Genomic DNA, 22,820 nt, shown 5'->3' on the forward strand with positions numbered 1-22,820 from the left:
CAACAGGCAGAAAGTTGTAATGATATGAACTTTGATCGGGGCGTCAACAGATCCTCTACGGGAGAACTCCAACAATATGCGCAGCGTTCCCTTTTCAGTGCCATAGATTGTGTTTCGATTGTAGATTATTTGAAGGTTTGATGTGCTTCTATGGTAAAATTCAGATACCAAGGACACCAAGTACTTTATTTTGGTCACAATTCCCATTTCGGTTTGTTTTGTAAAAGGTCCTTTCTCCATAACTTGATCATTGGCACAGATTCGCTGTTGTGTTTCATCAGGTTATATCAGTGTAATGTCCTTGCCGGACACATTGCAAATGTTCTGCCCTATTCCAACCAGTGTTCAGGACATACACAGAGCTGAATAAAATGTCAGAATCTAATGTGAAAATTGGGAAATGCGTTAATTGCATTTAAATGAATGTGTTATTTGCATGCGTTTACACATTCATTTTGACAGCTCAAATTTTACATTCTAATTCCCCAAACATAGCATTGACAATGTGTGGAAAAGTCTGCAGATTCCATCTGGGTCTTGTAATTTGCAAATGCATTTATCCATGACTCACTTCATACAGAGTACATGGCTCGAACCAGCAACCTTCCAGTTGCCAGCCCTCTGCTTTGGCCAACGTTTAGTCGTATTACACACTTTAATGCACAGGACATGCTAACAATGCCATCATGGGTTTGGTTCCCAGGGAACACACACTAACATGTACTGTGAATGCATTCCTAATCTTGAATGTGTCTCCTTAATTCATAATCATATTTGTAATACAGAAACAACAGTATTTAGTCCAACTAAATATTTTATATTGGAATGCTCGCAGGGACCCTTAGAAACACTTATAAAAGATACTGATGACTGTCATCAGTGTCAATCAGTGGTTAATTTTAACAGGTTAACTGAAACAAGCCACATATACAAACAAATTGAATCTGGATCAGGCTTCTGAACTCTATTATACTGGGTAATTTTATCAATTACCTCAAACTGCAGTCATCAATTTGCAGCCTTGATAACGAGTTTGATTAATTTTGTGCTTCCAAATATCTGATTAAAAATCAATTTGAGACTTATTATTTTATATGCCTTTTTTAGAAGTGCTGTAGCTATTTGCACAGTGTGGCAACCGTTCAACCAATATTTGGCAATAAATGCTGGCAGCCTGAATAATTATCTTTTTCAAAGAATTCAGTTTGAAGCCAAGAGTTCATCTTTGCGGACAATGAGGACATTTTCACCTCAGTCCATTAAAAAAAATATAACCCATGAATAAACCTCTCATTCTTAGAGGCATTCCTCTCACCCTATGCTTTTAAAAGCTAAACTGTCAATTTAAAAGGCTCCTTACCCTTCACTTTGATTATAATGGATAATATATATATATATATATATATATATATAAACTGCAAATGCACAGAATAAATTGAGATTTTTTTTAAAGACAGTGTGATTTGATGCTCTGTGTCTATCATGTCGGGGTTTATATTTGCAGTTATAGACATCTATGTTTCAGTTTGACAACTTCAAAATAGTCCATGTAAATCCCTCATCAGAAATGCAACTTTTTAACATGCTGAAGAACTGGATTAGCATGCAAAGATCTTTGTATGCCACCCATGTGCGGTTGTGTTCGGTCAACGCCGGCCTTTTCCAAATGTCAATAAGCATGCAGTGGTTTATCTTTAAATCTAGATTTCAAGAGCCCTCTGCCAATAACAGCTGTTGATGGAGCGCCTGCACGTGTACTTTCTCAATGGCTTATAATTTACGCAGAACATAAAACAGAAAAACAGACTTTGGCTGATCTGTGGGTCAGCAGTATCAGAGCACATGTCAGAGATGTAATTGAGACCTTAAAGAATGAGATCAATGTCTTATATAATTTCCCATATACAAAAGCCAGTGTATTTCTCCACCCAGTGTTAAGTGTAATCCAATTTCAAAGTAATTAGTTACTGTAACCTAATTACTTTGTAGTAAACAGGTAGTGTAATGCATTCAATCTGTTATTCTTGTAAGAGTAACAAGTCATTGTGAAGGAGAAATGTGAGGTGCTGAGTGTATGACTTGTGTGAGAGATGAACAAGGAAGAAATATAAACATTATTTTGAATTTGTCGAGCTGAAAAGTGTTTTAGAAAGTAACATAAAAGTAAAGTAATTAGAAATGTGATTACTTTTCAATGAAGTAATTAGTCAAATAAACTGATTACAATTTTAGATAAATAATCTGTAGTGGATTACTATTTTTAAGTAATTTACCCAAAACCGTCTCCACGTTTGCATTTTTTTTTTCTTCTAATTTTAGCCAGCTCAAAGCTGTGTAATAATATTCATATTTATATCACTATTACTATTGCTGATACTTTTTAAAAGAATGAGTAAACCCCTAACCTGGAGTATTAAACTGCTTCAGACACAAATGAGAGCATTTCCACCTCACATTTTCTTCCAAAATGGAAATGTCAAAACCTAGTTTGTTACGCTGTTGCTCAATTTGTTATTATGAGTTATTTAACTTTAGAAGGTGAAGGCAAAAACACACTTATTCTCTCTCTCTCTCTTTCTCCTTTTTGAAAATGCTAATAAAGTCAACCTAATTAGTCTGTGATTGTGCAATCATGAACAATTATTGGACCATCCTCATGTGCATAATACAAATGACAATTAATTACAGATGGTAATTGTCAGCGTTTGGTTATCAAGCAGGTTTCATGCTGCGAGGTACATCAGACCTCATCATGAGAGAAAGTTGGGGATTTGTAGCTCAGCCACTTGCATAACATGCGATCTAGCCGTTCGTTAAGGGGGTGTTTAGTTGTGTGAGCTCTTTAAACTTCCTTTGTTTTTGTCGTTGAAATTTGTGGTTCTATTTAATAATACTTTTTTAATATTTGACTCGTATGCTAGTATTAGGTTTGTCCCAAGGGAAAGAAAATTTGAATTTAAATCTCATAATAGGAATTATATAGTCAAAGAAACACCAGCAGAAAAAGTGGAGATGTTTAGCAAAAGATTTATGTAAAGAGGAAAAAGGCAGTAAAACACTTCTTTAAAGGAATAGTTCACCTAAAAATGAAAATTCTCTCATCATTTATTCACTCTTATGCCATCCCAGATGTGTATGACTTTCTTTCTTCTGCAGAACACAAATTAAGATTCTTAGAAGAATATTTCAGCTCTGTTGGGCTTTTTAATTCAAGTAAATGTTAGCTAAAACTTTGAGGGTCCAAAAAGCACAAAGGCAGCATAATAGTAATCCATACGACTCAAGTGATAAAATGAATATCTTCTGATGCGATATTATAGGTGTGGGTGAGAAACAGATTCATATTTTAGTCCCTTTTTTACCATAAATCTCCACTTTCACTTTTACATTCTTCTTTTGTTGTTGGCAATTCGCATTCTTTGTGCATATTGCCAACTACTGGGCAGGAAGGAGAATTTATAAGTAAAAAGGACTTAAATATTGATCCGTTTTCTCACCCACACCTATCATATCAGTTCCGAAGACATGCATTTAACAACTGGACTTGGATGAAATACTTCTATGCTGCCTTTATGTGCTTTTTCAAACTTCAAAGTTCTGGCCAACATTTGCTTGCATTGTATGGATCTACAGAGCTGAGACAGATTTTAGATGATTTTTTTTTTGTGTTCAGCAGAAGAAAGAACGTCATACACATCGGGGATGGCGTGATAATGAGTACACTATTCCTTAGAAAAGAGAGGAAAAAACATTCATATTTTTCAAGTTCAATTAGTTGATCCACATCTGATGGAGTGAATCAACCCATAAAACAATCACCACACCAGCAGAACTTTGGTTAAACCTGCTTTGAAGCATCAATGACGCAGGTCTGAGATTGAGAGAAACAGATATTTTATTGATCATAAAGACAAAACAAAAAAGAGAACACAGGATTCCCAATACTTAGAATGGCATCATAGAAAGACAAACCCTCTTAAAAGCCTATGAAATGAAGTTCTTCAGGAAAGTGAACCAATTAATAGCCAGTTGTACAAAAACATCTGTGTATACACCATTATGTTCATTATCTGAATAATGATCAATCCATGAAAGATGCTTTATGCTGAAATGAATAACTCAATTATGAGCAATTTTTGCTGTGTAGAAAGGCTGGACGGGGGATATGTGTGATTCTTCAGGTCGAGAGAACAATGAGAGCTGAAAGAGAAAAATTGACGTGCATATTGATTTGCGAGGGACCCCTGGAGACCTCCGAGACAAAATGTCAGAAGTTAGTTTGCCATCGACCAGTTCAACTGGCTCTCATATTAATTACAAAAGGCAAATAGTTAAAGCAATACTGAGCGTGTCCATCATCCTAAATGTCCCGGTAAAAGCAGGAGCAAAATTATTAGCCCATGTACTGTCTGTATGTGTTTCCTTGTCTTTGCATGACGTACAAAATGTGGAACATTCCAATTACCCAAAAGTACATCGCGAGGTAACTTCACAGTATATTCATACAATTTATGATATGAAATTCCACATCATAGAGACTGCATGTGTTATCTCCCTTTGATGTCCAAAGGGCGCTTCAAACAGCATATGGAACAAGTGTACATCAATATATCATTTCACAGGAAGTGGACAGGTAAATGCAAACATCAGCCATTGTGCACTACATGAGTACTACACATAGTTTGGCTAAAATAAACATGGTGAAAAGAGTAAGAACCTCAGGTCTTACATTTATATTCAGTTTAATTAACTTCAGGAGTGGTTATTCCTGATTAATGACTAATAAGACATTAGTCATTAATCTTATAGTTACAGGCCCTTAACATTTACTTAGTTGAATCATTTTAAACCATGTCTTGCACTGCACACAAATAAGTAATATTTCCATTATATTCATGCTGTTAGCCAGAGGGGAACTGGCCCCCACAGTGAGTCTGGTTTCTCCCAAGGTTATTTTTCTCCATTATCAACATCTTATGGAGTTTTGTGTTCCTTGCCACAGTCGCCTTCAGCTAAATACAATTATTATTTAATTACTTATTTTTATACACAATTAACAATAGTTTTTTAGCAAACTACACAATGATGACTCAATACAAATGACTTGACCTTACTTACTAGGCATATGTGACCATATGTGCCTGTTGCAATGCCATTCGCATGACCATGGGTTACAATTCCACTCCACAGATGGCCACCTTTTCCCATTCTTTTGGATAATCCAAAGACTGAATTCTGTGTTCTACTGAATGCTCTCTTGATTCTAGATCATGCCGTGTTTTAGTGGCGATAATGCAAATTATTCGCATTTTATATGTAACACCGAGAATCCTTTATTGAATGGACACATACTTACACCGATCAGCCACAACATTAAAACCACCTGCCTAATATTGTGCAGGTCCCCCTCGTGCTGCCAAAACAGCACCAACCCGCATCTTAGAACAGCAATCTGAGATGATATTCTTCTCACCACAATTGTACAGAATGGTTATCTGAGTTACCGTAGACGTTGTGCGGATGTTGTTGGATGCCTTGTTCATGAGAGAGGTCAACAGAGAACGGCCAGACTGGTTCGAACTGACAAAGTCTCCAGTAATTCAGATAACCGCTCTGTATAATTGTGGTGAGAAGAATATCATCTCAGAATGCTGTTCTAAGATGCGGGTTGGTGCTGTTTTGGTGGCACAAGGGGGACCTACACAATATTAGGCAGGTGGTTTTAATGTTGTGGCTGATCGGTGTATAAGCAAAGGCCCCGCTTCTTTGCTCATCCTTTATTTTATTTTATTTTTTACGGAAATGATGAATGAACTGAGCAAAGTGCTTCTGTCAACTGATCTGTCTCTTTTTTCCCCTGTTCTTTCAGAGCTCCACAATGTTTCTATTTGCCAGCTCTCAAAAGGTTAAGCAGGAAAGTCAAGCATTCTCGTTTGACAGCTCCTACGCTACCAGCGGCTCAGAGGTCCCTTAACCTCGTTCAGTGCGGTTTAGTGCAGTGATGATCTTGAAGAAATCAGCTTATTCTACTGTCATGTGATGCTTTCTAGCACTCCTCAGAACTAAAGGTTGCATTGTGAATAATTTTTTCTTTCCAAATCGCAACTTCCTCTCACCATATGTGTTGCTCAGAAAAACAACATGTCTGTCGACGTGAGCAATTTCATATCTATTCTTTCTTAATATGTTTTTTTTTTTGTGCTTATAATTACGTTGTGCTATTTTTGAGCAGCAGGTTAATTCTAAATGACAGTTTATTGGTTCATTAGATGCAGAAAAAATTAAACGTTTTGTACTTAATCTTCAAGATGTTCTTGAAAATGAACAATCAGGCAGACAAACAATACATCCCAAATTTCATTTCCTGTATGGTGAGGCCCCCAGACACAGCACATCGTTCATATGAAGAGTGCAGATAAATGTCTCACGCAGCGTCTGGATGAAGCAGAGGTTTGGATAGATGTTTCATCATGCATTCAGAGGCTTGAATCATTTTCCTGCAGGTGTTTCTTTCGAGCGCAGAATGAGGAATGATGACGTTTATTTAGGGCTTCATATGTCATATATCCGAGCCTTGCCGCATGCTGTGATCATCAGTTTCGGAGTGATATAAATGTGTATAGTTTTATTTTAATTTACATAAACATCTCAGTCTCTGCTGTAAACTTTGTCATCATGAGTGCTCCCATAGATCTGAACTGCCTGGTTGAGTAGCATATTCAGTTTTGTAGATACAGTTGGCAACGTGTCATATACTGAAGGCGTGGTTTAATTTTGGGGAATACAAAACTTGGTTTACATAGTTACCCACTAATGTTAATGGCATAAAATGAAGAGAATTATCCAATAGATTTGCCAGTTAAAAATAATAAAAAAAACAAAAAACAAAACTATTTCAAATAAAAGAAACCCAGGATCTTTTTTTAAGCAATTATACAATAGAATTGGCAGTTTTTAAGAAAAAATAATACAAAACAAAACAAACAAAAACCACACCCTCCCAAAAACAAAATCAATTTAAATAAATAAATAAATCCCGAACCAATAAACAAAACAAAATACCCCCCCCCCCCCCAAAAAAAAGCCCTACATATATATATATAAGAAGGCAATTTAGCAACAAGATGATAATAGACACAAGTCTTAAGCAAGTCCAAAGTGCAAAAAAAAACACACACTTTTTTTTAATATATTTTGCTAAATCTATTGGGTATTTTTCTTTGTTTCCCCCCAAAACTGAATGGATATATACAGAATGGAGTAGAACAAAAATGTATGTTGTTATTCTATCACGCAATATTAGAGACTATTTTAAAGTACGGTATTATAAGCTGGTATGGTAACCTGACAGTACAATCAAAATCACAGATCGCTCGTCAAGTAAAGACAGCTATGAAGATTATGGGGTTAAAAACGACCTGCCCCCCCAGAAAATCTATGAGCAGTCGGTTATCAGACAGGCACAAAAAATAGTTTCTGACTCGACTCATATCCTCCATCTAGAATTTCAGCTTTTACACTCTGGCAGAAGATTTAGAGTTCCTAAATGTAGGTTAAACCGTTATAAAAATTATTTCGTACCTTTGTCCATTAAGCTTATTAACGCTAATATGTAGTGTGAGTAATATGTAAATTGTGTATTTTGTAGGCTAGATAGAGTGTGCAACACATAAGTTGTGTATATTAGGGGTGCTAATAGTGTGCAGTATGACAATTGTGTATCATATAGGCCATGTGGAATATATCAGTTGTGTATTTTATGGGGACTATAGAGTGTGCAGTATGACAATTGCGCATTTTATGGGCCTTGTGCCAATGGAAGGGTTAATGTGTTTACTACTATACATATGTACCTACTAAATGTATATGAGAGAACGTTCGGGAGAAGTATGTGTTGAGGAAATGTTGTGAACTGTCTTGTGTTGTCTCTGTAAAGCTACGGAATGGACAGTGTCCAAAACAAATTTCCCTTCGGGGACAATAAAGTATATCTTAATCTTAATCTTAAGAAGCTGGGTAAAATGGGTGGGTAACCTATGAAATCCGGGTAAAATAGGTGGGTGGGGAGACTGTATCTATGACCACCAATGCTGACAAGCAGAAGAATCAACCCTATGTTGGCAGTGTCGATATAAAGTTATAGGGGCCAGCTAAAATGTTGCATGTTGTGTGGATTGGTGTAAATTGAAGCATTAAGCTGCCATCACTTCTGGTCCTGTGCAAAATCAATAGATGCATCCTGAAAGTGGCTGCAGAAGTAATTTACTCACCGCTGGTCACAACAGATAGGCAAATTGTGTTTCAGCACTCTGAGCTCCACCGAACGCAGGCAACTGAGGAATGTGCTGATGAAGCTTTTTCCAAATAGCTGCACTTACGAAGTGTGTGACTCGACTTTCGATTAAGATGGCAAAGCTGGAAGCAACAGGGACTGTAATTTAATCCAGTGCAAACACGAGGCTCTGTACCTAAAGTAAGATCATCCTTTGAAGTCCATTTAGTTTCAAGATGAAGCCGTCGCGGTCGGACCAACCTTTAAAAGCCAAGATGATGGATTAAACCCACAGTATATCTCATTTGTATAAAGATGCTTGGAGGGTTTGTGAAATATCACTAATGCTATTGCGGGGAGATTATATCAGAGTAGGTTTGCATTTCCCTGAACCTGTATGCAGTTTTATTCAAGGGTGGTTTATTCAGGAAATTACACTCAAAATAGGGGATGAACTTAGCAGCTATGTGTGGTGTATTTATTATGTTTTAATGAGACAAGCATTTTACATTTTGCAAGTCCACTTAAAGTATTAATGTCAAGGTTTGTTCCACCAAAGACAAATTATCGTAATTTAGTTTTACATCACCATTTTTTCACATTTATAATCAGTCGGTATGTTAACACGGACAATCATACTGCTTTCAGATTTCTGAAAAGACTGTTTTGTAGCTTTGTTTCTTTAAATGGAGGGGAGATGTGTTGTCAATGGTACACAGGGTCCTAAATGTCAGACAATAAAGTGACAAACAACTACCATGTATATCTGAGCTTTTGTTCTTACCTATCGTGACTGCGTTGAACAAAATGAGATTTTGCTGATCACTTGGTTTCTATTTCTGTGGCGTTGTGCTGTGTACAGGTAGCACCACTCACAGTGAAATCCAGTTAGTCCAGAATCCCACTCCACATAGCTGTTTTTTTAAACAACAAATGTGTTCACAGTGACTGTAACTGTATTATATTGTGCAGGATTGTTGATTTTTCAATGTCCACAAACAAATGACATGTCACTGGAAACTTGCCACCTCGTAAAGAGACATTGTTAGAGCATGTCCACATAGTACAAACAAGCCAGATCATGTTTTCCAAGATATGTCCCCCTTCAAAGGGGTATTTCATCCAAAAATTTAAATTATGTCATAATTTACTTACCCTAATGTCATTCCGAACAATGTTCTTGCATGAACGATGTGCCACTATGAACAAGCTTTTCTCATAGCACTCATGATCATGCAATTAGGAGTGCATTAATGTACCTAGGAGCCCATGGGCTAACCTTTCTGGGGAGCCCCATGCCAGTCGTCCAATGGTAGGGTGGAACTCTTATTCTATGAACATGCTCTACATGGACGGTTTTCATTGCTGAGAACCATCTCAGTGTTTACAACGGCATCTCCTGCTGGGCGCGTTCAGATGCGTTACTCGCACAAACGTCGACGGGGGATAATGGGGTGGTGGATGCTGTGAAAGGGGCCGCCCCGGGCTCATAACAAGTATTAATGCGCCCCTGCATGTAATATACGTCAATATTTTCATTGAAAAATCAAAACCTTCTGCCATAAGAAGACTTTGTAATATTACGAACAGATTACTTTTATGATACTTTTGGGAACTTTTTTAAGCTTTAAAGTGAGTTAACAGGGTATTCATAAAAAAAAAAATATTCAGCATGATAAAATAAGTTATTCAGGTTTGGACCGACATGAGGGTGAGTATGATAGAATTTTCACTTTGGGGTGAACTATTCCTTTAAATAAAGCATTAGTAAAACTTACATAACATATTCATCTTCAAGCATTAATGTTTCATCATCAGTTTGGTTAGTGGGTGTGTTTAAAATGACGAGTGATCTGGTTTGACAGGAAGTCCTGAATGAAAAAGCACACAAAGGAACAAACAGAGGTGCTGCCTCAGCTTTAATGACCAAAGAAGCTCATTCCCACACACTGTTTTATTCAACACTTATTTTGTAATCATGATTATTTGATCAGTGTAATTGCTCTGATGCACTGCTAAAGTTAAATGTTTCACTCGAAAATTCTGCAGGCTCAGACACCAACGAGAGGCACTTCCTGCAGCAATTAAAGGTGTAAACGTTTACGCCAGACATTCGGGGGTGGGGTTGCCGGAAAGAGAAGCTTACTTAAAACAGTAAGCATACACATATGGTAGCTTCAAAATGAACATGCCATCAGAAAGAAGAGGAAAAAAATTACGAATACTCTTCAACAAACATTCATTCTCCCACCAGAATGTGGGATTGATGAGCACAGATGTATAGAAAAACAACAACAACAACAACAACATCATATAGCTGGAGGTAAAAGGTCGCTTATTAACCGCATTACATACAAAACTCATTTATTAACCATGGGGAGTTGGAATGACAAGATCACATTTAATAAGCATTAAATAAGTGAAAATCAAATAAAACATTCAGATCTACATTCTGGTCTCTGTCATGTAAACACTATGCTGTCCATGTTAGCAAAGCTTATAAAGAGCTTTCCACACATGCAGTTTGGCTGTGTGTGATTTTACACACTCACAATGCATAACAAAAATGACAAAGCATGAAATCGGAATGACGAGTGATATCATAAGGAAAGAGATGTAATTAAAAAAAACAGTTTAGAGCACACAAGTGAAATATATCTTACAGAGTCTTTAGAAAAATCACAGAATGATCATTTTCCGCAGCGGCCTCCAGAGCATAATTCATCCTCGTTAAAATCTTTTTATCAGCAGAGAAACACTGCGGTTGGCATTGAACAGACACCATTGTGCTTTGGGCCACAGTAGAAGAACTACAAGAAGGCCCAAGTTTGGCTCCTCATAAAAAATGTATATAACCCTCAAGTTTGTCATCGAATCTGAGTGCCAGGTGCTGTATCCCAGAGAGCATTCTGGCTGCGTGGAAAAGATTAGATCAGCTCACTGTGATAGTCCATGGCAATTGTGTGGACGGACTTCAGATTGTCATGTTATGAAACAACATACAAGATCTTTTTCCTTTTTTTCTGTTTTCCATTTTTCAAGCTTTCAAAAGTTCTTTCACAAAGTTACTTATCAAAATATACAGAAAAATGGTTGATTGTGTGTTGAGATTTTGGCGTTGTCTTTCCAAGTTTAGGACGCTTGAATTTCAACAGTGTACATAGAACAGAGCACGAATGAAGCATAAAGCATAGATGACTCACCGTAAGTGTTTGTCCAAATGTATGTACGACTTTCAAAAAAGTGGTTGGCATTCATTCCTAACCCTCTGTGGGGTTAAACATGTGTCTGCATTCGTTTCTGCAGCGGTCGGGTCAGGTCCGAATTCTGCAACGATGATTGCGAATAGTGGGATGAAGAAGATGCCGAGGCTTTGCTGGCTTTGTCGAACTGCACGTATCCATCAGGCTTGCTACAGCTGCTGATGCTGCTGTCACACTGCGTGTCCTGGAATGAGCTGGAATCACTGAGCGATCCTCTCTGGAATTCTCTCTCGCACAGCTCGATGGAGCTACTGCCCATTCCCAGCACGAAACGTTGGCTGTAGTCATAGAGGCGGTTGGGTCCTGCACCCAAGGTGTTGTAAAGGTTGGTGTAAGACATGCCGGTGGGTACGCGATGTTTTCCGAGGGTCGCCGTGGCGGGGTTCCGGACCTCAGCATTCTGATTGGCTGTCAGAGATATGGTTGGGGTTTGCTGTTCCTTGAAGGAGTTGACGCTGTAGTATCCGTTGGTTGGATCCTTTGAGGCATAAGAGACATAATTAAGACATTAAATTTGTAAACACAGCCTGTAAACAAATAAAATAATTAAAAACACAATAATTAACATAACAGAACCTAGGTCACTGTCAGAAGTGTATAGAAACAATGTACAAATTCTTTGTTAAAGCTACAATATTTAACTTTTGGCCCTCTAGCAGTTTAAAAATAAAACTGCATGGGTCTTGCGGAAGAACAGTGTTTTGGTAATGACGTAAGTTGTGTTTTGGATCTGCTCCTTTGCGTAGATGAATGTGGTTTGAGGCACCGGTGTACACATGGCTCACACATCGTCCAATAAGAGGCAACACCTCGCAACAACACAATGATGAGCCAAGCAGCAGGATTTTAATACATATGGCATGCAGTTAGTGTATTTTACAGTTAGTGGTGGTTCGGGACAATATTTAATGAAAATGAAGATACATTTGCATAGCGATCCCAAGTCTAATTCTAGCTGAAGGCTGTAGGATACAGAAGATGGGTGTAACCATAACAACGGGGAAAGATGACCAATCAGATGAAAGGGGAATTTCAGTGCCACTCAAATGTGCGTATCAAATATTCAAAGTGTAAATAAATTTTTTAAACACTGAAGGAAAACAAAAATGTACCACTTTAAGTCAATAAAATGTGATTACCATTTATATTAAACCAAGGTTCCATGTCTATGAATCAGTAATGACCAGATATTTTTATAAAAATGAAATACTGCACAATAAACTGTTAGTTTAGTAATAGTGAATTCATCTCCCAAAGAGGTCATTTAATCATTTAACACATCAAATGAATCTCTCTTTTTGTTCCTTATTGTTTCTGGACATTTTCCTGCATGTATTTACAAAGCTTTTGTCACCTAATTAATCTGTTTATCTGAAGTCTGTTAGCACTATAATTCAAACAAGCACCATTTGCATAACAACGATTATCACTTTTAAAATATTACCGGACAGCTTTAAACATCGTGAGCTTTGATTTAAAAGCAAAAAGATAGGGAAAAAGAGAAAGGAAACAGATTTTTTTCTCATGCATTTGTAAGCTCTAAAAAGCCAAGGTCAAGTTCAGCTCACACTAATTATAGGCAGCGTGACATGGAAATTAGGGAACAGACTGATAACTGTCCCACGCTAAGAAGATTACATGGTTTAGCAGTGTGAAACAGTCATCTCCAGCATAAACATTCAAATCCTGTTATCAGCTAATTAAATGGGCCTTGACGATTCATGTCGGCATTAAATATACGAAATAATCGCCATAAAATTCACTCACATTTTATTTTTGGCCAATATATATATATATATATATATATATATATATATATATATATAAAACATCTCTCTTTTTTCCAATCCTAGCATCCTTGTAGGAGCATTGAGGTGAAATAACTCAAGGATTTCAGAAAAAAGAGCAGCGCAGTGTTTGCTTTCACTGCTGTCAGAGTCAAGGCCGCTCCTCTCTGAATCATAAATGTGGACCAAATGGATTAATCATACAAGATGGAATTGAATATTTCAAGTTTGACAGACACTGGAAGTTCGTCTCATGAGATTTATCATTGCAGGTATGGTTGACTGGAGAAAACACAATGTTAGGGTGGTGCATGGTGATGCTATTTTGGTCACCAAGTTTCTTTGATGTTCTGATATGTAGATATGGCTTGGGACCCGTCTTCAATGTCTTCAAAGTCTATGGGATTTTTTCATCCGCTAGGCCAAAAATTCCTTAGAAAAGAACAGTAGACCTCTCCTCAACAATCTGAACGATTTGAGGTTTGAGTTTTAAGATGAGTTACACACCACGTTTATCGAAAATTATCTAATCCTAAATATGAACAATAGTAGCTAATAGTGATGTTTTCCTTGGCAAGCACCACTCATGATAGATGGCGCTTTTTGCCTAAAACCTGCAATTTATAACAAATGATCCTAATGAGTCCTTAAAACATTGTGCTTTTAAAATGATCTAAAATGCTGCAGTAGTAATTTTTCCCTTGAAAGATCAGATTTTACAAGTACTTGAAAAGTTTGAATATTTCTGAGACAAAATGTCTAGACTGAAGTCTAGCCAAATGGTTTTCATTAAACGAATAAGCATGCATATTCAACCAAAGCGAGCCCATTACTTCTCAATTACTAGGGAATATAATGAAAACTTGGACTCTGTGGATCTGACATGCAGTCAGTCAGTTTGACAACATGTCCATTTATGAGCATTTCTATAATGGACTCTGTGTAAAAAAAAAAATCAAAGGATCGCAAATGAAAGGAATTCCTTAAAACTCACGTCCGAGAGTAAGTGTTCCCACAACTCTGGATTATTAGATTTTCTTGGATTACGCGGCTGTTCTATCAAATCTGTTTTTTATGAGTGTGATGGAGAAATTACTCTCTGGGGTTCTTTAATGGTGACAGATGCAAGTCCTGCAGAGCCCCCCCACCCCCATCTCTCTGTTCATCACCTTAATGTGTTGTAGCTCTCTTTCCTCCTCCTGCAGGACCTCCAACTGTTTCAGCACCGACTCCTGCTGAAATTCTCCTCTCTCCATCTAAGAAGAAAGAGATGACGAGATGATACAGTAGGCTTTTGTGGACCACAAGTGAGTGTTATTGATTTCAGCCTATATACATGTAGAATTCAGCGTCAATTAAACATAAACTCCCTGTAAGATCAGATCTGATCTGAACCTTGTCAGAGTTCAAGGATGCAACAATGCTGCAGTGTGCTTTGAGTGCAGCAAGCAGAGATGGAAAGGAAGAGAGAAAGATGGAGAGATACTGCCATGTCTTGCGTCTTTAGGAGTATTTCATTGTAACATCCTTCCCTACCACAGCACTGCAACCTCAAGTGAGAGACCCTGTTTACACTTGACATTAGATGGACAGTTCACTCAAAATAAAAAGTCTGTCATTATTTACTCACCCTCAAGTCATTCATACCTGTATGACTTACAGTCAGGTCCATAAATATTGGGACATCGACACAATTCTAATCTTTTTGGCTCTATACACCACCACAATGGATTTGAAATGAAACGAACAAGATGTGCTTTAACTGCAGACTTTCAGCTTTAATTTGAGGGTATTTACATCCAAATCAGGTGAACAGTGTAGGAATTACAACAGATTATATATGTGCCTCCCAGTTTTTAAGGGACCAAAAGTAAGTGAGTTGATATCAGGCCTACTGAGAATCTTCTGTTAAATCTTTGGATAAAAATTCATGTTTGGCTAACTAAGTTGTAACCATTGTGCCCTAAAAAATGTTTGCATGTTATTTGAATAGGCGCTCCTTCAATGTAGTCTGGGATGCATCAGGATGCATTAGTGTTTACACAACAAATGCAATGTGGCCATTTGAGTCCCTGTCCAAAGCTAAAGGTGGTTTGAGTGATCGGACCACAATGCATCTCCAAGATGCTTTGGATCCCATTTACACCTATATTTAGGGCAGTCCACTTGGGATCAGAGCACTCAAGATGGATGTTAATACAAAATGTAAAAGGGGTTAGAGACGGGGTGGTCAAGAGTGCAAACTCACCATCATTTGCTTCATATTGCTGTGATCTTCTGGTTCTCTGGCTGTGTTATGGTCCTTATGGACAATCTCCACTCGGATGTCGTTTTTAGCTGCTGTGACCCCTTTGAGATCTGCTGAAAAATTTCTGATTAGCTATGGTCACAGTGTACCCATTCACACACACACATAAACGGAAACCTTGCTTTGGCCGAACGCAACACGCATGTCCACTTTTCCAGATTCTGGCTGCTAATTTGAAAGGGGTGAGATAAGTGCACAAGGGGCTTACTTTCACTTTTTAACGTGCCAGAGAGCTCTCGCTGCCGAGAAGAGAGGGACACAGGAAGTGATGACATCACCAGGTGCATGTCCTCTGTGGTGCACGGTCACAACATGCAAAGAAAGAAGTATCAATGGTTAAAAATGAGGTCTTTATAGTCTTGACCAGTTAAGTCTTGCTAAATGGCTGCTTCTGGTAAAGAGCAGAAGCTCACAGTTAATGGGGCCAATCATTTCTGTTTGATATTTGCAAAGCAAAGATAAGAGAATAAAGACCTCAGATAAACTCCCTCAGATGTGTGTGAGGTGCTAATGTGCTTTTATCATACAGTGTTGGGAAAGAAACTACATGTAATTTGAAAGTGGTTCAGCTACAGTCAAGTTACAAAAAAAACAAAAATCTATTATAAATTTACATTAATTTCTAACTAAACTATTAAAACTAAATTCACATAACATAATCGGAAACATTGTGATAAATAGCAGTATTTAGCTATTATTATTAATTTCTTAAAAATATATACATATTTTAAAATGTTGCGCAAGGACTTCTGGGAACACTTATTAAACCTACCCCTAACCTAACAGTAACCCTAACTGACTTTTCGGAACACTAATATTTACACAAACAGTGAATTGTGTGTGTGTGTGTGTGTGTGTGTGTGTGTGTTTGTGTTTTTTAAACTGGCATATTTAAATCAACCATCCAAACTGATTTGCTAAAACCAATTTGACTTCTAAATGCTACTTGAGAGAGAGACATTCTAGGAGAGTAATGTAAACAATGCCTGTGTTTATACATGCATTGTCATTTTTAAATAATTTTGATGAGGAAAATAAATTAATAAATAAAAACATCACATCCAAACCACATCCACTATTTGTTTCAAACACCCTTCGACTAGCCGAGTTTTACCAGGTACTGGTAGAAGTACCTGGAAGTACCTAGAAGTACCTGGTAGACATGTCTCCTGTCACTAAAAGAATACTTTAACGTAACAAAAATGTCAGTACATTTTGTCATAATTGTTAAGCAAACTAAAAAAAGCCTGATCACCCAGTAAATATCAATTAGCCTTTAATAGCGCCACCACTTTTAGTTAGTTACTCCCCAACACAGCTAAAGTTGTGTTGCATAGCGCAATACAGAATTACAAGTTTAGTGTAAAATCAGCGGGTGTCTCTGTGGACATGCGGGGTGAGTTGCTTCTGTGGTTTGTCTCTGTTGAAACAACTAGCTCTCTTACTTCTCTGCAGTCGAGCACAGCAAAAAGCCCCCAGGGTCCCAATGAGGACGATGAGAGCCAGAAAAGCTCCCACTGCAATCCCGATGATGACGGCCAAGCGCAAAGACCCTGAGGAAAACACAGAACCAATGGGATCATCACACATTTGGTGACAGTACGTAGAACCTGTGCAACATTCAGAGTGCAGATGTGGAGCCTGTTTGTCACTTGAGGAGACATAATGAAGTCATGTTCTGAGAGCCTTCAATTAAATCCTACGGGGATGTGCTGACCTCTTTGTATAACTCAGCTTTGCACATTGGGAGTCAGCTTTACTAGAGGAAAATGGGCCAGTATTTGAATAAAAAATATCATCTAACTTCATTTAAATATTTCAAAGAAACCATAAAGGCAAGTAAAAGGATTAAGGGCTGTTTAAATTAGATTACAAATGGAAGTTCTGAAATATGTCGGAATACCATTACAGTTTTTCTGAATTGCTAAAACACTAAACCTCATTCTCTGAACCAAATCCTCAGTGGCCTAAACCCTTTTGTCTAATCAATCATTCTTTTTGCAAAACTCGTAACATTGTTACTCACTAAAACTGTGATGCATTGTGATGCACTTGTGTTGCAAAACGGTAAACATGGGCAGCAAAAGTTAAACACAACTACAACACAATTGTCATTGTTTACACACAATGACTCAAAATTGTTCACACTTGTTTATAATTATGTGAAAACGAGATGTTGAGGCAGAATGAATCTCTCATTGACTTTTATTTTGCAGTTGAACATAATTTTTTAGTTTACTGTAATATGTTTTTCATTTAGAGTGTTCTTTGGGGTTTTGCAGTTGGACTACTACATTTATACAGTATGAAAGTGCTGAATATACAGACATTTAATACTGTATTACTTGTAGTACTTACAGTGTACAATATATTCACTGTACCTCTGTAAATTGTGATTACTATACTTTCTTTTGACAGTAATAGCAAAATGCGCTTACTATATACAATACAGTTTTTACCAATTGTTTACACACTAAAATTGGAACTTGAAACGCAACCACCAAAATCAGAAACTCATGTACCAAATCTCTAAACCAAGTCTGCAAAATTGCAAGCACAATTCCTTCTTTACACTCAGTTTTCAATACTATATCACACTTTTGCAAAATACTACACATAGTTCTCTATATTGGGCACAACATTCAGAATTAAAATCTCTTTAGTACCTTTGGAAAGCAATGTAAATCACAATGCCAAGCTCTATACACCAATTGGCAACACCCACTCCTCACAGAAATCAGAGCTTTAGCACTATAAAAGGCCACAGATGAGCTCTCCTGTTTTGGATGAAAATGGAAGTCAATGGTGACGCAAGAGCTAGAGCTGCAGGAGTGAGAGTAAGATGAGGACGATGAAGGACAGTTGTCTCAGATGAGATCAGGGCCACATTGGTTGACCATGTACTCAACCATGCATTGAGTATGAGGGAGGGCTGGTCAGAGAGTTCAGCCCAACCTGAGCCGCTACACGGTTGCATCTATCATACCTACATTCAGAAATAAGAAACGGTAAGTTACCTACCATCTACACTATGCTCTTTATGTATGCATACTGTAGTATACTGCAGTCTGACATATCAGTAGGCCTATGTTACTAAGTGACTGTTGGCCAATGTTACAGTAATTTCATTTTATATTGAAATAAAAGAGATTATTTTAGCTTACTGCAACCAATCATATCATATTTGTGGAATTTGTGGAATATTTGGAGGAAGACCAGCTATTCACACTAGAACAGAAGACCGCTATTGTGAAAATGGTGGTGGCAAACAATACCATTAGACAACGAGAAATTCAGAACCACATAATTTCAGACAACACAATATTCAATAACATTAACCAGCTGGGCTTGTCTATACATGACCGGGTATTACAGCGCAACCAAATCTGGATGAAACAGGTCTACAGGGTGCCATTTGAGTGAAACTCAGGGAGGGTTTAAGATCAGTGCAATGAATATGTACAAGTAAGTACTATACTATACTTTACTATCATATAAGCACTGTATAGACGCATTATAGTACTGTACTCCAGTGTATTGTGCCTAGCTATATTCACTGCACTAAATCTATTTCACATATTGTCTTGTTCTAGTCTTGGAGCTGGATGCTACTGCAATTCAGCACACTGATGAGGCTGGCTTCAACCTAGCCAAAATAAGGGGACAGGGATGGAACATTATTGGCCACCATGCCATTGTGAATGTCCCTGGACAGCGTGGTGGGAATATCACCATGTGTGCAGCCTTTAGCCAGCAAGGCGTCCTCCATCACCATGCCAACCTTGGTCCCTACAACACCGCCCTTCTCATCACATTCCTCGACACACTAAATGGCATCCTCATTCCAGCCGAGCAGAGGGGTGGACCAGAGCAGCCCGGGTATGATGTAATCTGGGACAACGTGAGTTTCCACTGGGCTGCTCTGGTCCACAACTGGTTTATCGACCACCCACAATTTATTGTTCTATACCTCCCACCATATTACCCATTCCTAAACCCAATTTAATATTTGTTTTTGGCATGGCGATGGAAGGTGTATGACCGCCATCCCCTTGCATGCATGTTTCTTCTCTATGCAATGGAGGATGCATGTGGTGAAGTTGATGTGAGGGCTTTCGGCTGCTGGATCCATCACATCCGCCAGAATATTCTTTCCCCACTGTTTAGCCAGGAAGAACATCGATTATGATGTAGATGAGTTGCTGTGTACCAAAATAGGAGGCAGGATGCAGCCTAATTTCTCTTTTCTTACATTTTGCATGTGCTTTTGTTCTGAGTTTTGAGAGCCACTTTCATTTTTATTTTGTACAGAAAACCCTATCTTAATGAATGTGTTATGTTCAAAAATACTGCATTTTGGAAATAAATGACAATGTTTTTGTTACCGTATTGCATTTGTGTGTGTTTATGGATATATGTGTAGGTATACATTACTGTAACAATTTTTACAACCAGCTACAGTGTAACACTGACAATGCAAAAGGCATAAACCTACTGTGATATTCTTTGTTCTTAGTTTTGTGTATAGCACATCAGTGTGTTGTTGGTTGGTAGACAGATCTATTCATACGACACATGTGTGTGTCATTTTGATGCAAAAAAAACATTTTAGAAAGAGATTTATCGATTGCTAACACATAACAATTGGTAGTGCAAGCCACTCATGAAACCATTTTGCTAATTCCCAGCAGAGACCATGCATCCCAGTCCATAAACAATATTTACCCTTTTTGCCACATTTCTCTTGTCCATTCGCATTTCTTTGCATAAGTATAAACACATCTCTCACTTTAAGACACAATTTTCACCATGTTGTCATTTAGAAAACACTACCTTTCAATAAGTAAACTCAAACCATCGCAACTCAAACACCCTTAACAAACAATTGTCCATGTATAAGCACTAACGACCAAAATTACTCAAGCAATCAGGAGATTGGAATGAATAAAAAGGGCAACAGGTAAGCTCACCTGTGTTTTGGAATCATGGATGCAAACATCAGAGAACGAGGCAGGGGAATGGTAAGAATGAGAGGATGTGGACAAGGGTGAGGCAGGGGAAGAGGAAGAAGAACAACAATCTCAAATGAGATCCGTGCTACTCTAGTGGACCATGTTGTTGTACAGTACATGGTATGACAATGAGGGATGCTGGGCTGAGAGTACAGCCAAACCTGAGCCGTTTCAGACTGAAAACAGGGATGAAAACAGGTACAGTACAATAATATGAAGTAGTACCTTTCTGTACTACACATACCATGAAAATATGCATTACAGCAGCAGAAGCAGACAATACAAGAAAATTACATTTAGTTGAGGATTCATATGGTCAATAATGTTCGACAATGTCAAATACTGTTTGAAGAATTGAAAGATGTTGATGTTGGTGGTAGACCAAGCATTTTTTCTGAGGCCCAAGTCAACGCTATCGTGAACATGGTTGTGGTAAACAACCTCATATGCCTCAGAGAAATCCAGGCAAGGATTATTGAAGACAATGACATTTTCCAAAATATAGAGAGAGTCAGCATTTCAACAATTGATCGCATCCTTCGACTCACCATATGTGCACGAAACAAGTGTACTGAGTTCCATTTGAGAGGAACACAGACAGCGTAAAAGATCTGTGTTTACAACATGTCCAGGTATGTGTTTACTTGTATTCCATAATTTGTGTGTAAATATCAACTATTGTACTGTGTAGGTAGATAACTTGCATGTTGTTTTCTTGGCTTACTGTAACAATACTGGATTGGCTGAAATTTCATAAAGTCAATACTCCAGCTTGATGCCAGTGACACCTTACATGAGTTCATCTTTGTGGATGAGGCAGGATACAACCAAAAATGCAAAGATGAAGAGGGTGCAACATTATTGGCCAATGTGCTCTTGTGGATGTCCCTAGCCAGCGTGTGGGTAATGCTACACTTTGTGCAATCATGGACTCCTTCACCGCCATGCTAATCTTGGCCCATATAACACACAACATCTTCTGACTTTTCTGGATGGCCAATGGGAAGCTCTTTCCAACATGCCCAGAGAGAAGTGCAGCCTTGTTATGTTGTTGTTTGGGACAATGTACGTTTCCACCATGCTGTTCTGGTACGGAACTTGTTCACGAATGATCCAAGATTCACAAATGTGTTCCTCCCACCATACTCCTCTTTCCTCAATCCGATAGAGGAGTTCTTCTCAGCATGGCGGTGTAAGGTCTAGGACAAAAATGCCTATGTACAGAACAACCTTCTCCAAGCCATGGAGGAAGCTTGTGGGGACATTGATGTGTAGACCAGTCAGGGATGGTTCAGGGCATTCCAGGGCATTTTCCCTCTGCTGTTTGGCTAGGGAAAACAGAGCCTGATGATAAATCTCAGGCCTGACCCTGGTCGGAGACAGGATGCTGACCCAGAATGCACTGTTATTGCTATTACAGTACTGTAGCATACTCTAAACCTCTTACCTAAGTGAAAATGCTCTGTTTCTTTCCTTGTTTTCTTAGACTTCTTTGTTTTCCTCAAATTCCATTTTGGCGAATTTGTGTTTGTGACTTATTGTACATTACTGTGACCACTAAAGTGACAAGCATGATTGTTCAACAAGCAATCGCAGTACTGTACTGCAGAATGTTTGAATGGAAAATAAACATCCTGTAAGAAGTACATTTGTAGTATTTGTGTGATTGTATGATTCACATCGTGTCAAACTCATGTTTCGAGTAGAACATATCTGAAATTCAAGGACACGTTATAATGATTGGTTCATGAAAACCTTTTTATAATAGTTTTTTCAATTCCTCCCAGAAGTGTGTAAAGGGTATTAAGAAGGTTGATTGTATTTGATGGTTTTGTGTAATTTGAATGCAAAGTTTGGTTTCTATGAAAGATAAGTTTGATTTTGTCAGAAGGGTCAGGGGTTTTGTGAATGCAATTTGAAGATGTGGTTTTGTGTTTACATTTGTGAGAAAATGGGTGTTTTTCTTGGTTATTTGGAGGATATGATGTTCCAAGCTTCTTGGAGAACTTGCCACAGTTCTTCTATCTATTTAGGCTGTCTCAATTGTCTCTTCATGTAATCCCAGACTGACTCAATGATGTCAAGATACAGGCTCTGTGGGGGCCACATTAACTGCTCCATGTTCTTCTTCTATCGAATTCCATTTGGAATGGGAATACTGAAATCTTAAATTGATAT

The 22,820-nt window shown here is 38.0% G+C and overlaps 1 protein-coding gene across 1 annotated transcript in view; it reads right to left on the bottom strand.

Annotated features, from left to right (window-relative positions):
- Positions 1-10,185: 10,185 nt before the first annotated feature.
- Positions 10,186-22,820, bottom strand: part of kirrel3a (kirre like nephrin family adhesion molecule 3a) — a 197,487-nt gene continuing 184,852 nt past the window's right edge. Inside the window, exons 12-16 of the mRNA XM_052117515.1 lie at positions 17,076-17,183; positions 15,839-15,922; positions 15,571-15,680; positions 14,492-14,578; positions 10,186-12,013 (exon numbers count right to left, since the gene is read on the bottom strand). Coding sequence (XP_051973475.1) covers positions 11,549-12,013; positions 14,492-14,578; positions 15,571-15,680; positions 15,839-15,922; positions 17,076-17,183 — 854 coding nt within the window. The 3' untranslated portion in view covers positions 10,186-11,548. The remainder of the gene's footprint in view (positions 12,014-14,491; positions 14,579-15,570; positions 15,681-15,838; positions 15,923-17,075; positions 17,184-22,820) is intronic.

The sequence above is a fragment of the Xyrauchen texanus genome, chromosome 44, assembly GCF_025860055.1.
Source record: "Xyrauchen texanus isolate HMW12.3.18 chromosome 44, RBS_HiC_50CHRs, whole genome shotgun sequence".
NCBI lineage: Eukaryota > Metazoa > Chordata > Actinopteri > Cypriniformes > Catostomidae > Xyrauchen > Xyrauchen texanus.